This window comes from Panthera pardus, unplaced genomic scaffold (genome assembly GCF_024362965.1).
Source record: "Panthera pardus isolate Hobbes unplaced genomic scaffold, ASM2436296v1 HiC_scaffold_1, whole genome shotgun sequence".
NCBI lineage: Eukaryota > Metazoa > Chordata > Mammalia > Carnivora > Felidae > Panthera > Panthera pardus.
In genome coordinates this window covers 62,541,050-62,564,322 of record NW_026526654.1, presented here as the reverse complement: position 1 = coordinate 62,564,322, position 23,273 = coordinate 62,541,050, and the positions used below count along the sequence as shown (strand labels likewise).

At 37.2% G+C, this 23,273-nt stretch overlaps 1 protein-coding gene across 1 annotated transcript in view; it reads left to right on the top strand.

Annotated features, from left to right (window-relative positions):
• Nucleotides 1-23,273, top strand: part of VWA8 (von Willebrand factor A domain containing 8) — a 363,559-nt gene that overhangs the window by 106,797 nt on the left and 233,489 nt on the right. Inside the window, exons 13-14 of the mRNA XM_053899178.1 lie at nucleotides 16,284-16,444; nucleotides 18,667-18,780. Of these exons, the coding sequence (XP_053755153.1) occupies nucleotides 16,284-16,444; nucleotides 18,667-18,780 (275 nt within the window). The remainder of the gene's footprint in view (nucleotides 1-16,283; nucleotides 16,445-18,666; nucleotides 18,781-23,273) is intronic.

Below are 23,273 nucleotides of genomic sequence, written 5' to 3'. Positions count from 1 at the left end.
TTGAGGGTTTTTTGGTGTGGAATTATATCAGTTCTTTATGTGTTTTGGTTATTAACCCTTTATCAGATACATCGTTTGCAAATATCTTTAACCATTCATTGCATTTTTTTGACTGTCTCCTTTGCTATGCAAAAGCTTTTTATCTTGGGGTGTCTGGGTGGCTCAGTCTGTTAAGCATTGGACTGTGGCTCAGGTCATGATCTCACGGTTCATGGGTTCAGACCTCGTGTCAGGCTCTGTGCTGACAGCTCAGAGCCTGGAGCCTGCTTCAGATTATGGGTCTCCCTCCCTCTCTGCCCCTTCCCCATTCACTCTCTGTTTCTCTCTGTCTCTCTCTTTCTCTCTGTCTCTCTCTCTCTCAAAAATAAACATTAAAAGACTTAATTTAAAAAAAAAAAAAGCTTTTTATTTTGATCTAATCCCAATAGTTTATTTTTGCTTTTGTTTTTCTTGCCTTAGGAGACATATCTAGGAAAAATGTTGCTAGGGCCGGTGTTAGAGAAATTATTGCTTGTTTCTCTTCTAGAATTTTAATGATTTCAGGTCTCACATTTAGGTCTTTAATCCATTTTGAGTTTATTTTTGTGTACAGTATAAGAAAATGGTCCAGTTTCATTCTTTGCATGTAATTGTCCACATTTATTGAAGAGACTTTTCCCTACTGTGTATTCTTGCCTCCTTTGTCATAGATTAATTGAACCTATAGATGTGGTTTATTTCTGAGCTCTTATTCTGTTACACGGATCTGTGTGTTGTTTTTGTGCCAGTACCACACGGTTTTGATTACTACAGCTTTGTAGTATGTCCTAAAACCTGGAATTGTGATATTTCTAACTTTGCTCTTCTTTCTTAAAATAGCTTTTGCTGACCTACCCTATGACCCAGCAATAGCACTGCTAGGAATTTACCCAAGGGATACAGGAGTACTGATGCATAGGGGCACTTGTACCCCAATGTTTATAGCAGCACTCTCAACGATAGCCAAATTATGGAAAGAGCCTAAATGTCCATCAACTGATGAATGGATAAAGAAATTGTGGTTTATATACACAATGGAGTACTATGTGGCAATGAGAAAGAATGAAATATGGCCCTTTGTAGCAACATGGATGGAACTGGAGAGTGTGATGCTAAGTGAAATAAGCCATACAGAGAAAGACAGATACCATATGGTTTCACTCTTATGTGGATCCTGAGAAACGTAACAGAAACCCATGGGGGAGGGGAAGGAAAAAAAAAAAAAGGAGGTTAGAGTGGAAGAGAGCCAAAGCATAAGAGACTCTTAAAAACTGAGAACAAACTGAGGGTTGATGGAGGGTGGGAGGGAGGGGAGGGTGGGTGATGGGTATTGAGGAGGGCACCTTTTGGGATGAGCACTGGGTGTTGTATGGAAACCAATTTGACAATAAACTTCATATATTGAAAAAAAATAGCTTTTGCTATTTGGAGTCTTGTGGTTCCAAAATACAACTTTTATTATTATTTGTTCTAGTTCTGTGAAAAATGCTGTTGGTATTTTGGTAGGGTTTGCATTAAACCCGTAGATTGCTGTGGGTAGCATGATCATTTTAGCAATATTAATTCTTTCAATCTGTGAACAGCATGGAATGTCTTTTTCCATTTGTGTTATCTTCAGTTTCTTTCACCAGTTTTCAGGGAACAGGCCTTTCACTTCCTGGTTAGGTTTATTCCTAGGTATTTTATTCTTTTTAGTGCAATTGTAAATAGGTTTTTTCCCTTAATTTCTCTTTCTGCTAAATTGTTATTAGTGTAAAAAAAAAAAACATTGATAAATTGTTATTAGTGTATAGAAACACTACCAATTTCTGGGTATTAATTTTGTATCCTACAACTTTACTGAATTCACTGATCACTTCTAATAGTCTTTTGGTGGAGTCCTTAGGATTTTCTATGTATAGTATCATTTCATCTGCAAATAGTGACAGTTTAATTTCTTCTTTACTAATATGGATGCCTCTTATTTATTTTACTTGTCTGAGTATGATGGCTTCAACTTCCAGAACTATGTTAAATAAAAGTAGCAAGAGTGGACTTCCTTATCTTGTTCCGGATGTTAGAGGAAAAGTTCTCAGTTTTTCACCATTGAGTATGTTAGCTGTGGGTTTTTCATATATGGTCTTTATTATGTTGAGGTATGTTCCCTCTAAACCTACTTTTTTAAGAGTCTTTATCATGAATGGATGTTGTACTTTGTCAAATGCTTTTTCTGCATCTAATGAGATGGTCATTATTTTTATCCCTTATTTTGTCAATATGTATCATGTGAATTGATTTGCAAATATTAAACCATTCTTACATCCCTGGGATAAATTCTACTTGATCATGGTGAGTGATCCATTTAATGTTTTGTTGGATATTGGCCTGTAGTTTTCTTTTTTGTGGTATCTTTGTCTGGTTTTGGTATCAGGGTAATTTGATGTCATAGAATGTATTTAGAAACTTTCCTTCCTCTTCCTTTTTTTTTTTTTTTTTTTGAATAGTTGGAGAAGAATGGAAGAATGGGTACTAACTCTTCTTTAAATGTTTGGTAGAATTCACTTCTGTCAATCCTTATGGTCCTGGCTTTTATTTTTTGGTAGTTCTTTGATTGCCAATTCTATTTTGTTACTAGTAATTGGTCTGTTCAGATTTTCTGTTTCTTCCTCATTCAGTTTTGGAAGACTATATGTCTCTAGGAATTAATCCATTTCTTCCATGTTGTCCAATTTGTTGGCATATAATTTTTCATAGTATTTTCCTATAAACTTTTGTATTTCTGTTGTGTCAGTTGTTATATCTCCTCTTTGGTTTCTGATTTTATTTATTTGGGTCCTTTCTCTTTTTCTGAATGAGTCTGGCTGAGGGTTTATCAGTTTTATCTTTTCAAAGAACCATCTCTTGGTTTCATTGATTTGATTTTTTTTTCAATTTTTATTTAATTATTTTTGGTCCCTATGCCATTTATTTCTGCTCTGATTATTTCTTTCCTTCCACTCACTATAGGTTTATTTGTTCTTCTGTTTCTAGTTCATTTAGGTGTAAAATTAGATTGAGTTTTTTCTTGTTTCTTGAGGTAAGTCTGTATTGCTGTATATTTTTTAGAACTGTTTTGGCAGTATCCCAACAATTTTGGACCATTGTGTTTTCCGATCTTTATTTGTCTCCATGTATTTTTTAAAATTTCTTCATTGGCCTGTTGGTTGTTTTAGTATCATTTATCCTCCATGTGTTTGTGTTTTTTCCAGTTTTTTTCTTGTGATTGATTTCTGGTTTTATACCATTGTGGTCAGAAGAGATTTCAGTCTTCTTACATTTATTAAGACTTGTTTTGTGGCCTAACATGTGATCTGTTCTGGAAAATGTCAACATGTGTTGAAAAGAATATGTCATCTGTTGTTTTTGGATGGAATGTTCTGTTGTCTCTGTTAAATTCATTTGGTCTAATGTGTCATTCAAACATAGTTTCCTCACTGATTTTCTGCCTGGATGATCCATCTATTGATGTAAGCAGGGTGTTAGAGTCCCCTACTATTATAGTATTACCATTAATTTCTTCCTTTGTATTCAGTAATATTTGCTTGATGTGTTTAGGTGCTCCAGTGTTGGGTGCACAGGTATTTACAATTGTTATATCCTCTTGTTGGAGTGATCCCTATATCATTTTGTAATACCCTTTTTTTATCTCTTGTTACAGTCTGTTTTAAAAACTATTTTGTCTGGGATACCTGATACTATACTATACCTATTGCTACCCTGGCCTTTTTTTTTTCATGTCCATTTGCATGTTAAATGTTTTCCATCCCTTAGCTTTCATTTTGTATGTATCTTCAGGTCTGAGATGAGTCTCCTGTAGGCAGTATATAGATGGGTCTTTTTTTTTATTAGAGCATTTCGGCCATTTATGTTAAAAATTTTTTTTTAATGTTAATCTTTGGGAGACACACACACACAGCATGAGTGGGAGAGAGGCAGAGAGGGAGACACAGAATTGGAAGCAGGCTCTAGGCTTTGAGCTGTCAGCACAGAGTCCGACGCTGGGCTCGAACTCACGAACCGTGAGATCATGACCTGAGCCAAAGTCAGACACTTAACCTACTGAGCCACCCAGACACCCCTCGGCCATTTATATTTAAAGTAATTATTGATAGGTATGTAGTTATTGCCACTGTGTTCATTGTTTTCTGGTCATTTTTGTAGTTCTTCTCTGTTCCTTTCTCCTCTTGCACTCTTTGTGATCAATGAGTTTCTGTAGTGGTATTTGGCTTTCTTTTTCTTTATTTTTTGTGTATCTATGATAAGTTTTGGGTTTGTGGTGTCCATGAAAGTTAACTTACAACACTCTATAGCAGTCGATGTTAAGTTGATGGTCATTTAAGTTCAAACACATTCTAAAAGAAAAAACAAAAACTTTTTTATTCCCTCCTCCATGTCTCATGTATATGCTGTTATTTTTTATATATTTTTGTTCCTAATTTTCTTATATCTAATCATGGCCATTTATTTTCCACTTAAAGAAGTTAGGGCAATCCTTAGGGCAATCTTTTAAGGGTCCTGAGGCATTTATAGTCATCAAAGATTACGGTAAGAATGAGGAGTTTGCTAGAAGTTAGTGAATTTAATGATGATGTTATATATCTATATTCTTTTTATGAGGAATATGTCAAAAAAAGAAAAGAAAGAAGGATATAACTTTGATTTGGTTTTGAAATTCACAATTTTTGTATGTGCCAGTGTATTTTGTAAACATTTTATACCTGGAAATAAAAAGGAAATACATCCTTCTAATCTTTTTTGTCTAGTTGCCTTTTTTGATTCCTAAATGCTTTGTTTGTCTGTTTTTCCTCTGTTCAAAAAATACATGTACTTAGGATCCAAACCACTTTCTGAATATGTAGAACTTTATTGCTGATTTACAAGCCAGTCTCATCGTAGAAACAGGGCTTTCTGAGGTATTTGAAATAAAAGCCACTCGACAAAACTAGAGAGATAGTGAAAACAGACAGCAAAGGGAAAGGTATTCTTTACCAGAGCTCATTTAGTGCCATTGGGGCCTTAGAATTGAAGTAGCTGGGGATTTAAGATGGTAAAAGTTGCCACATTCCTGATTTTATGTTCTGTGGACTCCTGTTAAGAGATTAACAATCTGAAGGGGGCCTTTGGCAGTTCCCAGATCCTGTGATGCTTCCTGTGGTTCCCTTAAACTCTTTCAGAATTAGGTCGCTGCAGGCAGACACGCTCTACACAGGAGAGGAGTGATGTCCATTAACGCCCTCGCCCAGGTGAGAAGGTGAGCCACGTGAGGTTGACCGCTATTTCCATCAGTCTGTCTCTTCCCTCTTGGCAAGCCTCCTTCTGTGCTGCTTCAGGCAGGAGACTCCACATTGATCCCTAATGACCCTCCCTGAATCCATCAACTCTTCCCTCTCTCCCACCTCGTGAAGAAGTGCTTGTTTCCCTGCTGCACAGTGTCTCTCCCATGGGGATCAGTTTAGAGAGAGCAGCTCTGGTTTTGCTGGGAAAGTGCCACAGGGTACACATTAAGCTGATCAAAAGAGTTGTCAAGTAATGCAGCCATAGCACACTTCTTAGCCTGCTCCTCATCCACCCTAACCCCCACAGCCAGGTAGCAGTCTAGCATCATTTGCTTTTGCCAGGATCTACTATAGTGATGAACATCTCCAGTAGCTCCAGCCCACTATCTGTAGACCCATTGTTGAGAATTTGGTGGAAAACGTATTTGCCATGTGGAATTTTACTTCATTGGATTTTTAAGAACACATCAGTTATGTTGGTTGAATATTTGTAGGTATTTCTCTCTCTGTCTCTGTCTCTCTCTTTGGATAAAAACATTGAAGTTCTACTCTTTTCACAAGTATCAATTATATAATGCTATAGTCATCACATTTTACATTGTATCCTCAGATCTTATTTATTTTATACTTGAAAGTTTGTACCCTTTTACCAGCCTCTCCATATTTCCTCTCAGCCCCTGACAACCAAACCACTTTTCTACCCTCTTTTTCTAAGAGTTTGACTTTTTTTAAAAGATTCTACATGTAAGTGATACCATAGAGTATGTATTTGTCTATGTCTGATTTATTTTACTTAACATAATGCCCTCGGGGTCCGTCCATGTTGTCACAAATGGCAGGACTTCCTGCTTTCTCATGGCTGAATAATAGTCCATTATATGTGTAAAAACATATTTTCTTTACCCATTCATCTGAGGATGGACACTTAAGTTGTTTATCTTGGCTCTTGTGAATAATGTCACAGTGAACACAGGAGTGCAGGTATCTCCTGCACTAGGAGTGGGATTGCTGGATCACACGGTGGTTACATTTTGAATGTTTTGAGGAACCTCCATACTCTTTCCATAGTGGCTGTACATTCAATTTACATTCCCACCAACAGTGCACAAGTGTTGCCTTTTCTCCACATCTTTACCAGCATTTGTTATCTCTTGTCTTTTTGATAATAGCAGGTATGAGGTGATCTCATTGTGGTTTTATTTGCATTTCCAGATGATTAGTGATGCTGAGCACCTCTTCTTGTACCTGTTGGCCATTTAGAAAAATGTCTGTTCAGGTCCTCTCCCCATTTTAAAATCAAATCGTGTTTTTTTCCCCATTGAGTTGTATGAGTTGTTCATATGTTTTGGATATTAACCTCTTATCAGATATATGACTTACAAATATTTTCTTAATTCAGTAAGTTGCATTTTCATTTTGTTGGTTTTCTTTGATGTGCAGAAGCTTTTTCTTTTTAGTTTGATGCAGTCCCACTTGTTTATTTGGGGGTTTGTTGCCTTTGCTTTTGAAGTCACATTCAAAAAATCCAATACTGGGGCATCTGGGTGGTTCATTCAGTTAAGTGTCTGAGTAGGATTGAGCCTCATGTTGGCTGTCGGCACAGAGCCTGCTTGGGATTCTCTCTCTCCTTCTCACTCTCTGCCCCTCCCCGCTCATGCTTGCTCACACTCTTTCAAAATAAATAAATAAACATTAAAAAAAATCCAAGACTGATGTCAAGGAGCTTACTATCTATATTTTCTTCTAGGAATTTTGTGGTTTCAGGTCTTAACATTCAAGTCTTCAGTCCATTTTGAGTTGATTTTTTATGTATGGTCTAAGATAGAGGTTCAGTTTCATTTTGCGTATGGCTCTACAGTTTCCCTCATACCATTTATTGAAGAGAATATCCTTTCCCGAATGTATGTTCTTGACTCCTTTTGTTTTTTTTGTTTTTTTTTTGACCCCTTTGTTATAAATTTGTTTACCATGTATGTGTGGGTTTATTTCTGAGCTCCCTATTCTGTTCCATTGATCTATGTGTCTTTTTATGCCAGTATCATACGGTTTTTATTACTTTAGCTTGAAATGAGTAAGTGTGATATCTCCAACTTTGTTCTTTCTCAAGACTTTTTGGTTAATCAGTGCCTTTTGTGGTTGGTTCCATACACATTTTAGGATTGTTTGTTTGTTTTATTTCTGTGAAAAATGCCATTGGAATTTTGGTAGGGATTACATTGAACCTTTAGATTGCTTTAGGCTTTGGAACATTTTAATAATACTAATTCTTTCAATCCATGAGCATAGAAGATCTTTCCATTTATTTGCCTTCTTCACTTTCTTTCATTAATATTTTACAGCTTTCAATTTATTTATCTTAAAATTTATCTCTTTTGGTGAAAACATTTAAATTATACTCTTTTTTGTAGATATTAAACATGTGTAGGTATTTAATTAGAATATATTGCATCCCATAATCTATTCTGTAAGGAATAGGAGAAGTAAATCAGATCATGTCATTTCCCTGCTTAGAATCTGTCAATAGCTTCCTGTCATACTTAGAATAAAACAAGAATGCCTTACCCTCACTTATGAGCCCTCCATCACTGCTTTTCAACTTTGGCTGCCTACTAGAATCACCCAAGGAACTTTGAAATCCTTCCAGGGGCGCCTGGGTGGCTCAGTCAGTAAAGTATCCAACTTTGGCTTAGGTCATGATCTCACAGTTCGTGGGTTCGAGCCCCACGTCAGGCTCTGTGCTGACAGCTCAGAGCCTGGAGCCGGCTTCAGATTCTATGTTTCCCTCTCTCTCTGCCCCTCTCTATCTGCCCCTCCCCTGCTTGCACTCTGTCTCTCTTTCTCTCTCTCTCTGTCTCTCAAAAATAAACATTAAAAACAATTTAAAAAAAAAGAGAGAGAGAAAGTCTTCCAGTGTCTAGGCCCTATCATCAGACAGTCTGATGTATTTGGTCTGAATGGAACCCAGACTTCAGTATTTTTACAGAAGCTAGCTGGTAATTCTAACAGACAGTCAAGGTTGAGAACCACCGCCCATTTCTGCCTCTCCAGCCTCCTGGCTCCCTGCTGGACCCCCTGCTGATTATGTTTCACCCTCTTGCTACTTTCAGTCCCTTATATCTGTCTAGCTTCTGCTTTAGGGCGTTTGCACAGGTTGTTGCCCAGGCCTCTAACCCCTGATTTCACACGGACTCTTGTCATTCAAACTGGCAACTTAAATATACTTTGAGAAAGCATCCTTGACCCAACAAGTCATTTGCTATCACATTACATGATATTTTCTGTATAGCCCTGACCCACTATGTGATCTTTTTTTTTTAGTTGTGTCTCCTCCCTCCCTTCCTTCCTTCTCGTCCTCTGTCCCTTTTCCTTTGTCTATTTTTGTTCTTTTCCCCCTGGAATGTAAGGACTGTTTATTGTTCCACTGTTGTATCCTCAGTACCTGGAACTGTGCCTTGCATGTAGTCAGCAGTCAATATATGACGGAAAAGATAAATAAATTTGGGGTAATTCACATCACTTTTAAGAGACCAGCTCAAATTTGACCTCTGTCAACTTTTCTTTACTAATTCCTACTCGTTTTCCTGTTATGTTTTCTTTAAATCCTAAAATAAGAATATCTTCTGTCATATAGCATTGTTTTATGACTCCTATTAGTATCCTGAACTGTTAACTTAGGTTAAATTTTAATGTATTTGTATTGTTTTTTCTCCACTTGGTTCTAATTCAGCTGTTATGTATTAAATACCCACCAAATGCCAGACATCTCATTTAATTCCAAAGATATTTTACTCATGTCATCCATTTATCGCAAGGAAGTGGCAAATTTGGAATTGAAACCCAGCCTTCCTCATTCTGTACCTGCTGTTTCCATGTTGGCTGATCGGAAGGGATTTGAGTGTTGAATGAGGCCAAACCTGTTCCAGCTGTCTTTACTGAATACGGAACTGCTTGTTAGTACTTAAAACAACAAGATTTTATGATCTTGTGACTTGCTTTTAAAAACTAATTTAGTAAAAGGCAAGTATTATTGCAAATATTTAAGCTAGAATTGATTGCACCTTTCTCACCTGTTCTTCTAACGGAGTCATACCCCTGTGATAAAATGCAGGAAAGTTTGCCCTACCATTTGGATAAAATGTGGTTCTTCAGTTTGTGTGTGTTGGGGTTCTACTCGGGAACATCTCTGCCTTTTACCTTTCTTTTTTGAAAGTCTTCTCATTCTCTGTTATATACTTAGTTGTCCATGAGCATTTCTGCACGAGCTTTAATAAGTTGCTCATTCTTAAAATATTGTTGTCTTTAGCTTGTGGTTTTTGCTGCAGACCATGGCATCCATCCTAGCTGTCTAAAATGGAGAGGGATTTCTCACTGGGTATCAGGTAGCATACAAAATTTCTGGGAGAGACAGGGAGCAGTGTTTAGATTTTACCCAGATGGAGATGACGGAGCCAGGAGAACTGCCGCTGTAGCTACCCTAGTCCCCTCTAGCTGGCTGTCACCTAATCTCATTGTTCACTGCAGTTCCTAGTTGTGCCTATGCAAGAATGCTTTAGTTGCATAGTTAGAACTTTAGTTGCAAAGCATCTAAGAAGTAATGTTTCCAGTTTTCTAGCCTCTGTAGTACAAGAAGGATAGAAGGGTATTTGATTGGGTATCTTGACTGAAGACATATGATATCTTTTATACCTACAGTGACCTTGACTTATGTTTTATTTTGCAACTTTATTAAGATGTTCTTTTGTTGGGTCAGTTGTTAGTGAGACAGTGGGTTTGACATCTGGTTAGCTTTAGTGAGAAGAATTTTGTTCTGTGTTCATAGAATAAGTCTTTGACCAGAGGAGATCATCTTGTATAGATCCCACTGGTTACAGTGAATAGAGCTATAAATTATTCAAATCGACTTTTTCCCAATGCTAGCAGAGTAACTTAAAACAATCATGGTAGGCTTGTAAGGCCATCATTGTGTACATAAAGGAGGTATTTATTATACGTGTGATGGGTTAAAAATAGTTCTTTAAGAGAAGAACTTGGGGGAGAAGCATGGAAGGGTTTATAAATAATTTTACAATATGTAAAACGAGAGGCTTCTTTGAGATCAAACATAAATGACACTAAAGAATGTTGGCAACATGCCTTGCATTCTGTTCAGTGAGCATGCTTAGACTGTAAATAATGGCTTCATTTCTATTCTAGGACCTAAAAATTATTAACATTCTGTGTTTATACAGTATTTATGCACTATGCTGCCACTAATAGGTATGGACATAATTAATCCCTTATTGCAAAATTGATGGCTTACATCAGCTAGTCTTGGTGTATTCTTTTGTGCAGTTAAGTCCCAGATTTTCTTGGTATTTATACTCTACTGACAGGTATTTTTTGGCAGGGTATTTTTACTTACTTGAGCAAAACTTATTTCAGATAGAGCTGGAAAGCCCACAGAATTTCAGCTAGTTTCTTTTGGGGAGAAAAATAATTAATACTACTTACCCCAATCAAAAAAAATTAAATGCCCATAGTTTATAAATATATATGAATATATATAAATATAAATAAATAAATAAATATATCTTTATTTAATTTTGAGAGAGAGAGAGACAGAGCGTGAGCAGGGGAGGAACAGAGAGAGGAGACACAGAATCCCAAGCAGGTTCCAGGCTCTGAGCTGTCAGCACAGAGCCTGATGCGGGGTTCGGACCCACGAACTGCGAGATCATGTCCTGAGCCGAAGGCGGACGCTTAATCGATTGAGCCACCCAGGTGCCCCTCACAGTTTATATTTTTGATTCAGAAATAAGAAAGTGAAGAATTATGTAATTACTGTTAACTAAAACATCTTTATTATAATCTTTTATACATGTATTCAAAGATATTTTTAAACAACAGTGTAGACTAGCTGTGTTTAGGGACATCTTGGGGTGTGGAAACATCACAGTCACCAATTTCTGACTCTTCTCAAAGAACTTGATTGAGAAGCAGCGTTTGTGGAGGGTAGGTAGCCTGAGAGGTGTACAATTGCTACGTTCTTATATTATCTCTGCAATATATCCATGTACTGATCAATCCAAACTAGCCCCTTCTCTGTGGAACTTCTTTCACTGATATTTATTGTAATATTTTTGAGGACAACCTAGCTCCTCTGCTTATTAGCTGTGTGTCCTTGATCGGGTGAGCTAACCTCTTCATACCTTAGTTACTTCATCTGTACGATAAAGGCAATAATTGTTCTTATCTCTGAGGGTTATAAGATTACACAAGTTAATTTATGTACAGTTCTTGGCACCTAGTAAGCTCTCCATAAGTACTGGTGGCTATAATTATTGTTATTTCTATTTTTAAGTTCTTAACATGTTGTTCTTTATATGATGACCTGACCCATGGAAGAAATTTTCCTCTGTCTCATCACCAAGAATTATAGTACCGCTTCTTTTTGGTGTCAGTGCTATGGTTATTAGGACTTACATAACTTTTTTTTATGTCACTTGTTTTGTGTGTGTGTTAGATATTAAAAAGATTAGATCCGCATTTTAGATTCTTCTTACAATGCATGCTTTGTGTATTATCTTTACCTTTCTTCATTTCATCTTCCCTTGTTTAGTTTTCTGTATCCACTTATTTCAGATTTTATAACATACATCATACATATTTTTGCAAGCCAACTTTTAAACCTTTCTGAAATTCTGGGTTCATATATGTGGTGGAAACGTGTATTTTTAATCTAATTAAAGCCATATTCTATATATGCTTTGAATACTACATTTGCAATAATTTAAATTTTCCATCAGAAAAATTACATATGCTTTTTACTGTAAAATTTTACTTGATTATCAATATTTGCATTTCAAGACAGGTAACTTTGGGCTCCTGGGTGGCTTAGCTCGTTAAGCATCTGACTTTGGCTCAGGTCATGATCTCACGGTTTTTGAGTTCAAGCCCTGCATTGGGCTCTGTGCTGACAGCTCAGAGCCTGGAGCCTGCTTCAGATTCTGTGTCTCCCTCTCTCTCTGCCCCTTCCCTGCTCACACTATGTCTCCCTTTCTGAAAGAAAGAAAGAAAGAAAGAAAGAAAGAAAGAAAGAAAGAAAGAAAGAAAGAAAAGAGGAAAGAAGGAAAGAAGGGAGAAAGAGAAAAAGGAAGAAAGCTCAAATTCCTTTATATGCTGAAAATTTACTATAATATTTTTATATATCTTTCTGAATGATATTATGCCTTGGACAAGTAATTCTAGTCTTATTCTAGCTCCTTGACACACAGATGCTTTTGGAACTTATTCCATCTAACTAATGACTTACATCCAGGTCTCTCAAGGAAATGTCAGAAAATTAGCATATATCATTCAAAGGTGCTAAAAACCTTAAGGCATATAATTGCCTTAGGGTTCAGATCTATGTTTTATGATACATTTCATGCAGTTATGCTTCTCATTGTAATAAAACTTTTTTTTTCAGTAGGGTTTTTCCCTACTGAAAAATGAAAAGAGCAAAATTATTAATAAAAAAAAGCAAAATTTCAAGTGACCCAGAATCTTAAGAGATATACGGATGTTTTCCAGGAATCTGAATGAGAAGGTGAAGTGTTGAAGGTTAGACAATGGTAGCTCTAAAGGAACTGGATTTCATGTCCTGTTGTTTTAAAATTTTTAAGGAAATGCAGAAAGAGGAAATGGTCCGGGCTCTATGATATCATTAGTACTATTTTTATTCTCTTAAGTTCAAAAGTTTCAAGGATAAGAAAAATATATGCAAAAACTGGGATATGCATCTTTTTTTGGTTTTTATTAGTGTACCTTCAAAATAATCATATGGAGCAAGCACATTTTCTTTTTTTAATTTTGGCCTTCCACTTGCTTTGGGGATGTGTGAGTAGGCAGGAAGAATAAAGAAATGATATATTTTCAACAATTTCATGACCCAGTATATGTTAAAATAAATACAGATACTATAACAATTTCACGGTACTAAAATCCAAATATTCTATTGACAGGAACACTTGAAAATGCTGTTACTCTATTTTAGAGATTAGCCTGTTGTTGAAATTAATTCATATCACTGAGCAATTCAGACTATGCTGAAAAAAAGCCTATCAATATAATTAGGTTTGATTAGTTTGAGTTGGATGAAAGTTCAGCTTTATTTTGGTGTTCTTGCACTCTTGCACAATCAAAAATAATTTCTGATTTTAACTCATATTATGGAAAGTGGGGACAATTATCTCTTTAAGGAAAAGCTGGAATCTCCCTCTTTTCTCCCAGTACAGGCTTTTAATTATGAAAAGTAGAAGCTTGTATTAAAAGGAATGTTTTCTTCTCTTTCTCAGGAGGATTTTTATTTTAATGCGAAGTCATACTAGAAGTGAAGAATGACTCTTTTTTTGCATAGTAGTGTAAGAGAGTTTAGGTGGTAAAACTGAAGTGAGCTAGTCTTCCAAGAAATGCCAAGTGTTTTCCATTTTTTTACTCCTGTAAGGATTGAAGAAAGGGAGAGTATTTCTGGTCTGTAGTTGTGGCTGGCTGGCATTAGCAGCACTGAGCTCTGTTGATCTATGACTGCTCCTTATGTAGCAGCAAATAATCTTGTTTTACTTCAGTCAGCGATGGCTGTCTTACTGGTAAATATTTACTCATTTGAATGAGGCAAGTTTTGGTAGGCATTGAATGAATTAACAAGATGTGAAAGTATTTTGGAATCCTCATCAAATGAAGCAGTGCTTTTTTGTAGCGTTCACAGAATGGTGATTGAGGGTATCTTGGTATGACAGTAAGGAATTTTCTCTACTGAAATTAAAAAAAAAAAAAAAAGTTACCAGTTGCCAGCCTCAGCCACTTAGGAGTCTGAACATCCCATGGCACCGTCCCATTCCTCACCTCCTTTTCCTGGGCCCACGCAAAAAGACTCAAGAGCTCAGATGGGTCAGGATACCATCTATTTGCAATATGAAGCTGGCATTTTCAAAATTAACACCCATCCATTCCTTTAAAAATATAGTATCAATGGGATGCTCTCTTCATCCCCTCTGAATACCAATAGGAACACCTGAAGGAAACAAGGCCTACTCCTTCCTTTTTTTTCTTTCATTTTTTTTCACCTCTTAATTTATACTCTTTTGCTACACATTTTGTACGTCCTTGTATAATCTCATAATTCCTACTAGAATAAGAAAGGGGTATAAATAAATAGGATGAGACAGACTTTCACATTGAGTCAATGTTTCTATTTTAAAGCAGTTTCCCACTTGAGGGGGCATTTAAGTTACCATGTAATTAATGTTTAATTAAACATTATAAGGTAATGTTACAAGGTGGTGAGCCCCACCTTGGATCTGCTGAATCCAGATCTTCAGGGTGAGAGGGGCTTATGCTTATGCTTATGTATTTTCCAAAATTTCCCTCAGCTATTTCTGATATATATCTTTGACTTAGAAGTACTGTGCTAAGACATGTTTTCTGTTTGTTTTATTCTCTAGAACAATACATGATGTAACTCTATAGTGAATATTTTTCTGAAATAATTATTGCCAAGAATTTTTTTGAATTTACCTATTTTATATTAATTTTAGAAAGATTTATTTGTGTATTTGGTTGTTTTTCAGAATTTGATTATGAAAATGACCCACAATGATTTATTTTGATTTGTCCTATTTTTATCCATTTCTTGTTCTTACATGGCATACCCATGGGTAGGAGTGATCTCATTCTCACTCTGAACCGTCTCAGTAAATGCTGACGATGGTGATCAATTTAGTATTGACTATTGCAACTATCACTGGCCGCATAGAATGCCATGCTCATATAATTTGCATAGAACTTAAAATTCATAGTTGAAGAATTAAATGAAATTAATGAGCTAAGCCAAATTTTGATAAGGTGTCAAAGCCAGACCTTTAGGCCTATGGGGACTTGGTGAGTTTGAATGTTACTGTTCTCAGGTGCTTTTATGATTCAGTATAGGCCTATTCACACTTCCTAAGTCAGTACTTTTTTGATAGTGAGAAAACTGAAATGATGAATACTTACATTTTCATCTTGGCTTCGGTGTAGATCTGTTGCCATTGTGAATATAAGCAAATGTATTAGTTTTCTGTCTTCTTGAAACTGGAGTCGGATATCAAAGAATTTACAAAAGACTTTAAGTTTCAGGATAAAATCGATTGTAAAAGTTGAAATTTTGTTTGCTATAAGTTGCACAAAAGTTATCTGAAGGTGATAACAGAAAGCAAACTATTATCTTCACCATTAATACATGTAAGAAAAAATTATTCATGTTACATGGCACCTCGAATTTTTTAAAGTAAGCAGACATTTATATGCCACTGCTATTATAGTTTGCTTAAATCTGTTACACTGCTTTAACACAAGCGCGTTGCGTGTGTGCTTTGAAGACTTGCTTGTGAGTGCCATGCTATTGTTTGTCAATTCCTGTACCTCATCTAACGACTGTCCTCCTTGGCTTCCTCCATTTTCAGACCTCTTTAAATACACTGAGTCATTGTGATGGGTTCCTAGCATGGTTTTTCAGGAGACTTTAACTATAAGACAATGCACATTATTGATAAGCATCGCCTCCCATTGAGTTTGTATGGCCTCTACTTCTTAAAAAGGAATCCACACATTTTGATCCCTGCAAAAATAAAGCTGATTGAATTGAATTTCATTACAGTCAAGTGGAAATGAATGCCATCTAAATGAGCCAAATGAACATTTCAAGGGAGGGGGAAAATGCTTAATAAGAAGGAGAGGGGGAAGAGCCCTCACTCTTACTATGTTATGTGGATGAGTAACAGGACCAACCTCAAATAACCAGGAGAAGCTTTTGGATATCTCACTCTTTACTGAATTGGAGAAGACGACTTCCCAGTTAGAGTGTGGAATGTTATGTTCAGAGAGGTACCTAACTCTAAAGCTAAGTAAGCCACCAACCTTAGTTTCAAAACTAATTCTGCATTTTCTTTGGTGGGTGGTGGCACTTGGTTCCAGGATATGACAGCACGTGATCTGCTACAGCAGAGATACACTCTTCCCAATGGAGACACTGCTTGGCGGTCCTCACCCCTTGTGAATGCCGCTCTGGAAGGAAAGCTTGTCCTCTTGGATGGCATTCACCGCGTCAACGCCGGCACACTCGCTGTATTGCAAAGGTTTGTGTGAGTCACACACACACAGAAAAACACACCATGGAAACAGTGGGTGGGGACTCTATCAGTCTTTTTAAACTGGGTTATGTAGAGACTGAGAAACTTAATTCTGTAACCACCCAGAACAGAAGATGTTTCTTCGTTGTAAACAGTAGCGAAACTTCAAATAATGAACATTTTGGGAAAAACCACTGTCAGAGCAGCAGTCTCTGTATAAGAGTGGAAAAAAAAAAGCTGTCAGGTAGTAATTTTGAAAGACTTCGTATATGCTGGTTGATACATGCAATAAGTTACACAGCTGAAGTTTCTACGATTTGTCAGTCACTGCTTCACTGTTTAGAAACTCCTTATGAATCATAGATCTAAATTATTCGTTGGTCATGTTGGAATTTTTTTTGAGAGAGAAAGGGTAGTTCCTTATATAAAATGTGTAATAGGTGTTTGATGATATTTTATATAGACTAGAAAACTCACTTTGTGGTTATAAACTTGAACATTTATGTAACTATTGTTTCCTTATTTCCCTTTAGGTGGGGAAAACATTTCTAATTAACTTCTTTAGAGTGTAATGTTAAGAGAAAACTTCATGTGTAACTTTCATGGGAAATATGTCTATCCCGTTATTTAAGAAGATGAATGATACCAACTTTTTGTTTATTCTGTCTTGATTCTGTCATTTGTAGATTTTTTTTAACTATGGCATAAGCCATTTCCCCAACTAAATATTCAAAATTTTTTGTCACATCCTGAGTATAATTAAAAATTCCAAAAATAAGGGTGCCTGGGTGGCTCAGTTGGTTGAGTGTCCGACTCTTGATTTCGGCTCAGGTCATCATCTCCTGGATCACGAATTCAAGCCCCACATCAGGCTCTGCGCTGACACCACAGATTCTCTCTCCCCACTCTCTCCCCACTTGCACTCTCACTCTCTCTCAAAATAAATAAATTTTACAAAACTTTCCAAAAACATTGTTAGTCCTAATTAGGTTTGAGAGCATTTGAAAATAATAATCACAACCTTTCAGTGATTTGCCATAAATATTCCATAGATTTACAGTATTTTTTTTTTTCTTCTGAACGGATAAATACAGACACAAACAAAATAATAGCCCTCTCCTTTTATTGGTTATCCCTTGCCCTTAGGCCAAGCGCTTAAGAGGAGTGGCTATGAGTGCTTACTCTGTACTGGGCATTGTGCCAGGCCAGTGCTTCTCAGGTTCTCAGCCGTAAGCACCTTCCAGGAATGGGGCTTTAAAACTACTGAGGCCTGAGCTCTGCCTCCTCAAATTCATATATAATTGATCCAGGGTGAGGCCCGGAAATGGGCATTTTCAAACCCTTCCTAGGGGATTCTAATGTGCTGCCAAGATTGACAACAACTGTCATAGCGTCTGCCTTACATTAGGTGTTTACTTTTCACAGCGATACTAGGAGGTTGGTATTATCGCCCTAATTTTATAAAAGAGAAAAATTTAGAGAGATGGAGTAGCAGTTCTCCCCCTCCCCAGGCAGCTTATAAGGTGCCGAGCTGGATTTGAACACAGATCTGACTTGAGTCTGCTGTCCATGCTCCTGACCCCTGCGTTATGCAGTCTCCCCTCTCCTTGGTGTTCACCGAGTGGAGGTCCTTGTGGGCCAAGTGTAATGCAGGCTTCAGGAGACTTCAGTGGTTGGTGCTTTTCACCCTCTGCAACATCTGGAAGGGAGTGCTCTTGGTGCTATGGATGGTCAGGTCACCATCGTAGTTTGTAGATAAAGCAGCACCAGTTATTTCATTATAAAGATCTTTGATATTTTAAAATCCTATAGTTCCAAAGATAGAAATTTTTTGGAAATACTATCCCTTAAAGACTTACATTAGACTCAGAGCATGTACCACTTGCCTTGGTCATTAATATGCACCTCCTGATGGTCCTGAGTCGCTCATTCGGCTGTTTCCTTGCATCTCCTTCCTCCTTCCCCTTTCCAGCTTCTCCTCGTCCTTCTCCTCCCCACTGTCCACATCTCGTAACCATGACGACCGCTCTCCAGCACAGAAACCAATAGTTTTGCCAAGTACAGCAGTACTAGCCAACTTGAAGTTTCAAAAGGCGCTGCTAACAAAATTGTTAGACTCCATTGCCCATAAGAATAGACGTGATTAAAATGTTAGCTGATTCTACCTCCTGTAACTTCAGCATTCAAAACAGATGAATTTGTTCCCTGACTTTCGCCTCTCCCATTAGGTTGATCCACGACCGGGAGCTAAGCCTGTACGATGGCTCCAGGCTGCTGAGAGAAGACAGGTATATGCGCTTAAAGGAGGAGCTACAACTGTCTGACAAGCAGCTGCGGAAGAGGTAATGTTGGGTGCACTGCCCTCGTCCTTGTGGTCAAGTGTGCCTTCTTTTTATTATCCTTCTAAACCGAGGGCCAAGCCAGGCTAACTTCGAAGAATTTAATAGTTTGCTGTCCTGGGCATGCTCATAATCTGGCATTTCTTAAAACTTGGGTTTACGACCCAAGGTATGTTCTGCCCTCTCAGCCGAACTTTCACCTAAGTGTTTGAACACTTCATAAGCTGCTTAGTGCTCAGAAGGTAACCCCTATTCATTGTCCTGGTGACTCAGTTTTTGTCCCGTACTTTGTTTCCCTTCAGCAAGACAAAAACAAAACAAAAACAACACAAAAAACTCTCGTAATTTACTGGGTCCTCCCTCTCAGGAAGTGATGGGTTATTACTGAGGTAAGCCACCTGATACAGGTGTACCCTTTGTGGCTTATTTATATATTCCCTCCTAGAAATGTCACAACCAAATGCTCTGTGTGAGGCTTGCTCGGATCCTGAATCAGGAAATAAAATGGAAACAGCTATAAAAGATACTTCGGGACAATTGGGAAAGTTAAATTTGAAATATATACTATATCATATTGAATTAGTATTAATTTTCTTAGATATCATAATGGTATTCTGGCTTTGAAGGAGAATATTCCTGTTCTTAGGAGATGCACACTGAGATATTGAAGGGATAATGTAAAAAAATGTCGGTGACTTACTTCCTGACGTTCCAGGGGGAAAAAGACATGTACGTGTGTGTACATGCACACAACACACACACACAGAGAAAGAACAAGTGGGAATAAGAACACAAAGTGGTAAAATCTTAATAAGTGGTGAAACCTAGGTAAAGGATGTATGGGTGTTCATATTCTATTCTTTCAAATTTTCTGTGTGTTTGAAAAATTTCAAAACATTTCCTCCAACTACACACTACTTTCCTTCAGAGGAGGTTTGGCAAATATAAGTTTTCTGTCTCATTCCATTTCCATGGATATTTTGACATAATTAGAGATTGCTACCTTGGCAAATATGTAGTGACTTAATTGAATCTTATTTAATTAAAGCTTCCCCTCCCCACAAAGGGCTTGCTGACATACTGAAAACGTTAAAATTTTACAAATGATAATTAAGTGTGTTTCTTATTGTGTTTATGTTTTAAGGAGAATTTTGTTCAAAAATTTTCTTGGAAGTTTTTATAGAGAGGAAATATTAAATTCCTTACTGCTTCTGTGTAAGTTATTAAAAAATGCACTTGATTATACACAGCTATTTATGCTTCTAGGATAGACATCCTTGAACTCCTCTAGCCCAGTGAATAGTTTAGTTGAGTGTCTAGGGAGGTAAGTTTTAAGCATTCCTCTCATTTCATACCTTTTGTATTTTGTATTTTCAGGGAGCTGGATCAAAACAGTGGGGCAGTAGCAAGCCTGCTTGTCAGGCTCCCTTAGGACTTCAGGAACATTTGTATTTGTAGTCAAATGTCCAGGAAATGACAGCCCTGTTTCCTGAGAAGGACCCAAGTTCTCCCTGATGGTCACAAGCGGTTTTACAAATGAAAACCATTTCAGGAACAGAGTGGCCTGTACATCGTGTTGAGGTTGTGGCTCAGACTGGTCACTAGGACTTCCTTCTCAAAGTGTCCTATCTTCATCACTATTGATTTTCATCACTCCCATGAATACAAACCAGGCTCAGTTCTATCTCAAGAGGTTTCTCCGAGTAGGTGGAAACAAGTCATAAGAGTGTTGCTTGGTTTCTGTCATTTACTTTTTATTTTTGTTTGAATTTTGTGTCATTGTTAACCATGCATGAAACTTGAGCCAGATAGTTTTTCAAGGCATCTGGCGAAAAATACCAGTCCCCTCTCATCGATCCTCAGACACTTTCCCATTTCCCACACCCCAGAGACTACTACTTCTACTCTGAGCTGTTTCTTCAAGGTACTTACCTCCATATCACTAAATAATATACTTTTTTTTTTTTTTTGTAGTACAGTTGACACACAATGTTACATTAGTTTCAGGTATCCAACATAGTGATTCCACAAGTTTCCATATTATGCTGTGTTCACCACAAGCGTAGGTAGATACTATCTGTCCCCATACATCACTATTGCAATATCATAATGTGCTTTCATTGATACTTCTTTATCTTGCAGTATTTAGAACTTCACTCAATGTCTGCATTATTATCACAGTATAAGCACTGTATACAGTCGAGTCATTTAGTAAAATACAGTTGTTTTTCCTGTCTTGCATACATTTTGTTTTTCCTAGAGTTAGCGATTGTATACATATGAAGAGAGGCAGATATGTAGGTAAATAATTACAATGCAGCTTTTTTTTTTTAAGTTTATTTTTGACAGAGAGAGACAGAGCAAGCAGGGGAGGGGCAGAGAGAGAGGGAGAGAGAGAATCCCAGGGAGGCTCTGCGCTGTCAGCATGGTGCCTAATGTGGGGCGCGAACTCACAAACTGTGAGATCATGCCCTGAGCTAAAACCAAGAGTCAGATGCTTAACCAACTGAGCCCCCAGGTGCCCATTACAATGCAGCTTTTAAATGTTAGAACAGAGATCTCTACAATAATGCTATGGGAACACAGAGGAGGAAGTGACCCCGTTTTCCATGTATTTATCACTTTTTCATTCCAGGTATTTCCCCTCTTGTCTAAATCTCCTCTCGGCGTGTGCAGGCACATCAGGCTTTTATCAGGTTTCCATCTTTTCTTTCGTAGTGCATCCTGACTAGCCCTAATCCGGACCTGCTGTCCTTCATGCTTACAGCACAAATGTCATGCTAGATCTCTGTCCACTCCCACTTGCCCATTTCCTCCAGTTTCTCCTTCTGCAACTTTGATCTGTTAGGTGTTGAACCTCTTGGGCTGAACTTTTAATTTTCTCTCTTATGTTCAGCCAGTTTGTCAGGACTTCATTGACTTTTCAGGGGCAGAATGTCTAGGAGTTGATACTTCTCTGTCTGAAATATTTCTACGAGTTGAAATCCTAATTCCTTTCCTTATCAGTATTCCTCCTTTTTTGTTTTGTTTTGTTTTTTTGTGTTTTTTTTTTTTTTTGGCCTGAGAAACATGCTATTTATTTTCTTATGAACATAAACAGTTTTTCTCTATTTCATTGTTAAAGAGTCATGTTACAGAATCTTCTTCACTCTGATGGATGTGGATTGTTAGTAAATTTCTTTATCTTTTCCTGGCTAAACTTGATTTAATTTTGTGGCCCATTTTTGTCTTACTGAGAATAAATATGTTCTCTTTTAGGGTCATAATAGGTTATAATAGGGTAGGTTATAGTATGTTAATGCCATTGACAGTATTTCTTTCAAGCCTGTGTTTATTAGGTAGGAAGAAGACAGTTTGACCAAAAAGAATACAGCATAGTATAAAGTGGGAAATTTGTACTCAGTGAGGAAATTGATTTATTTCATGAGTTGTTCCTATAAGTCATTATGACCCATTATCTAGTGAGTTGATCCTATATGCTGTGCATATCTAACATGTTACTCTTGGCATTAGTATTTGAACTCTATGTGAGAAACTCAGCGTCTGAATCATCTATCCCTTTATTTCTCTACCTAAGCACAGACTTGAAGTTCAGTGAAATCATTATTATATCTGATAGCCTTTAAACAAACTGAGCTATGAATGCTTTGTTTCCTTGGGGGATTTTGAGATAGAGGAAAAGTCAATGTAGAATGAAGGGAAGGCAGATTTAAGAGCATCTTTGCCTCTGGACCCAGTTTGATAAATTTGGATACCTGTCTCTTTTCAGATAGGACCAATTTTCATATTTGTGTTTAGCAAGACTTCTTTAGTTACAGGTAACAAAAAAACCTTAAATTTTTGCAAATCATGTGTTCAAAGGAGAGGCAAGGATGCAGTTGGACCTCAGGAAATAACTGCAACCCAGGACTTGAATGTTGCCAGGACATTGTTGCTCTGTACTTCATCTCTTTGTCTCTAACATCACAGCACCTGGCACATAGTAGACCACTTAGCAAATGTTTTTGGGCAAGTGAGTAAATCTTAACCTAGTATAAATTCTAGGAAACTCAAGGTAAAGGTAATTCCATTAATCCAGTTTTAGACAACCTTCTGAACTAGCAAATGTTTCTGATACCACAGTGCCTAGTAATTAATAGCTACTAGCAGTGGGTTACTGTGCCTGTCAACTTCATAGTGTGAAACCCAGTTTCTAAAGAATTGTACTTGACTCCTTTGCTGACCTCTGTTGTATTCTAATTCTAATTCTTCATGAAGATCATATGTCTTGATCTGAATGCTCTGCAGGCATTGTCCGCAAGTAACTACATAGCTAATGTGCTCTTAAATATGGTGTAAGAAATGTTAGCAACTTTCCTTCCCTTGCTGCAAGACACCAAGAATACAGTGGACGTGGTGGTTAGAAATAGCATGATGGCCATGCACATCAGACACCATGCCTGCATTTCTCACAGGAAACAAGGACCAAAATAGAATTGCTTCCTTTGATGAGAAAA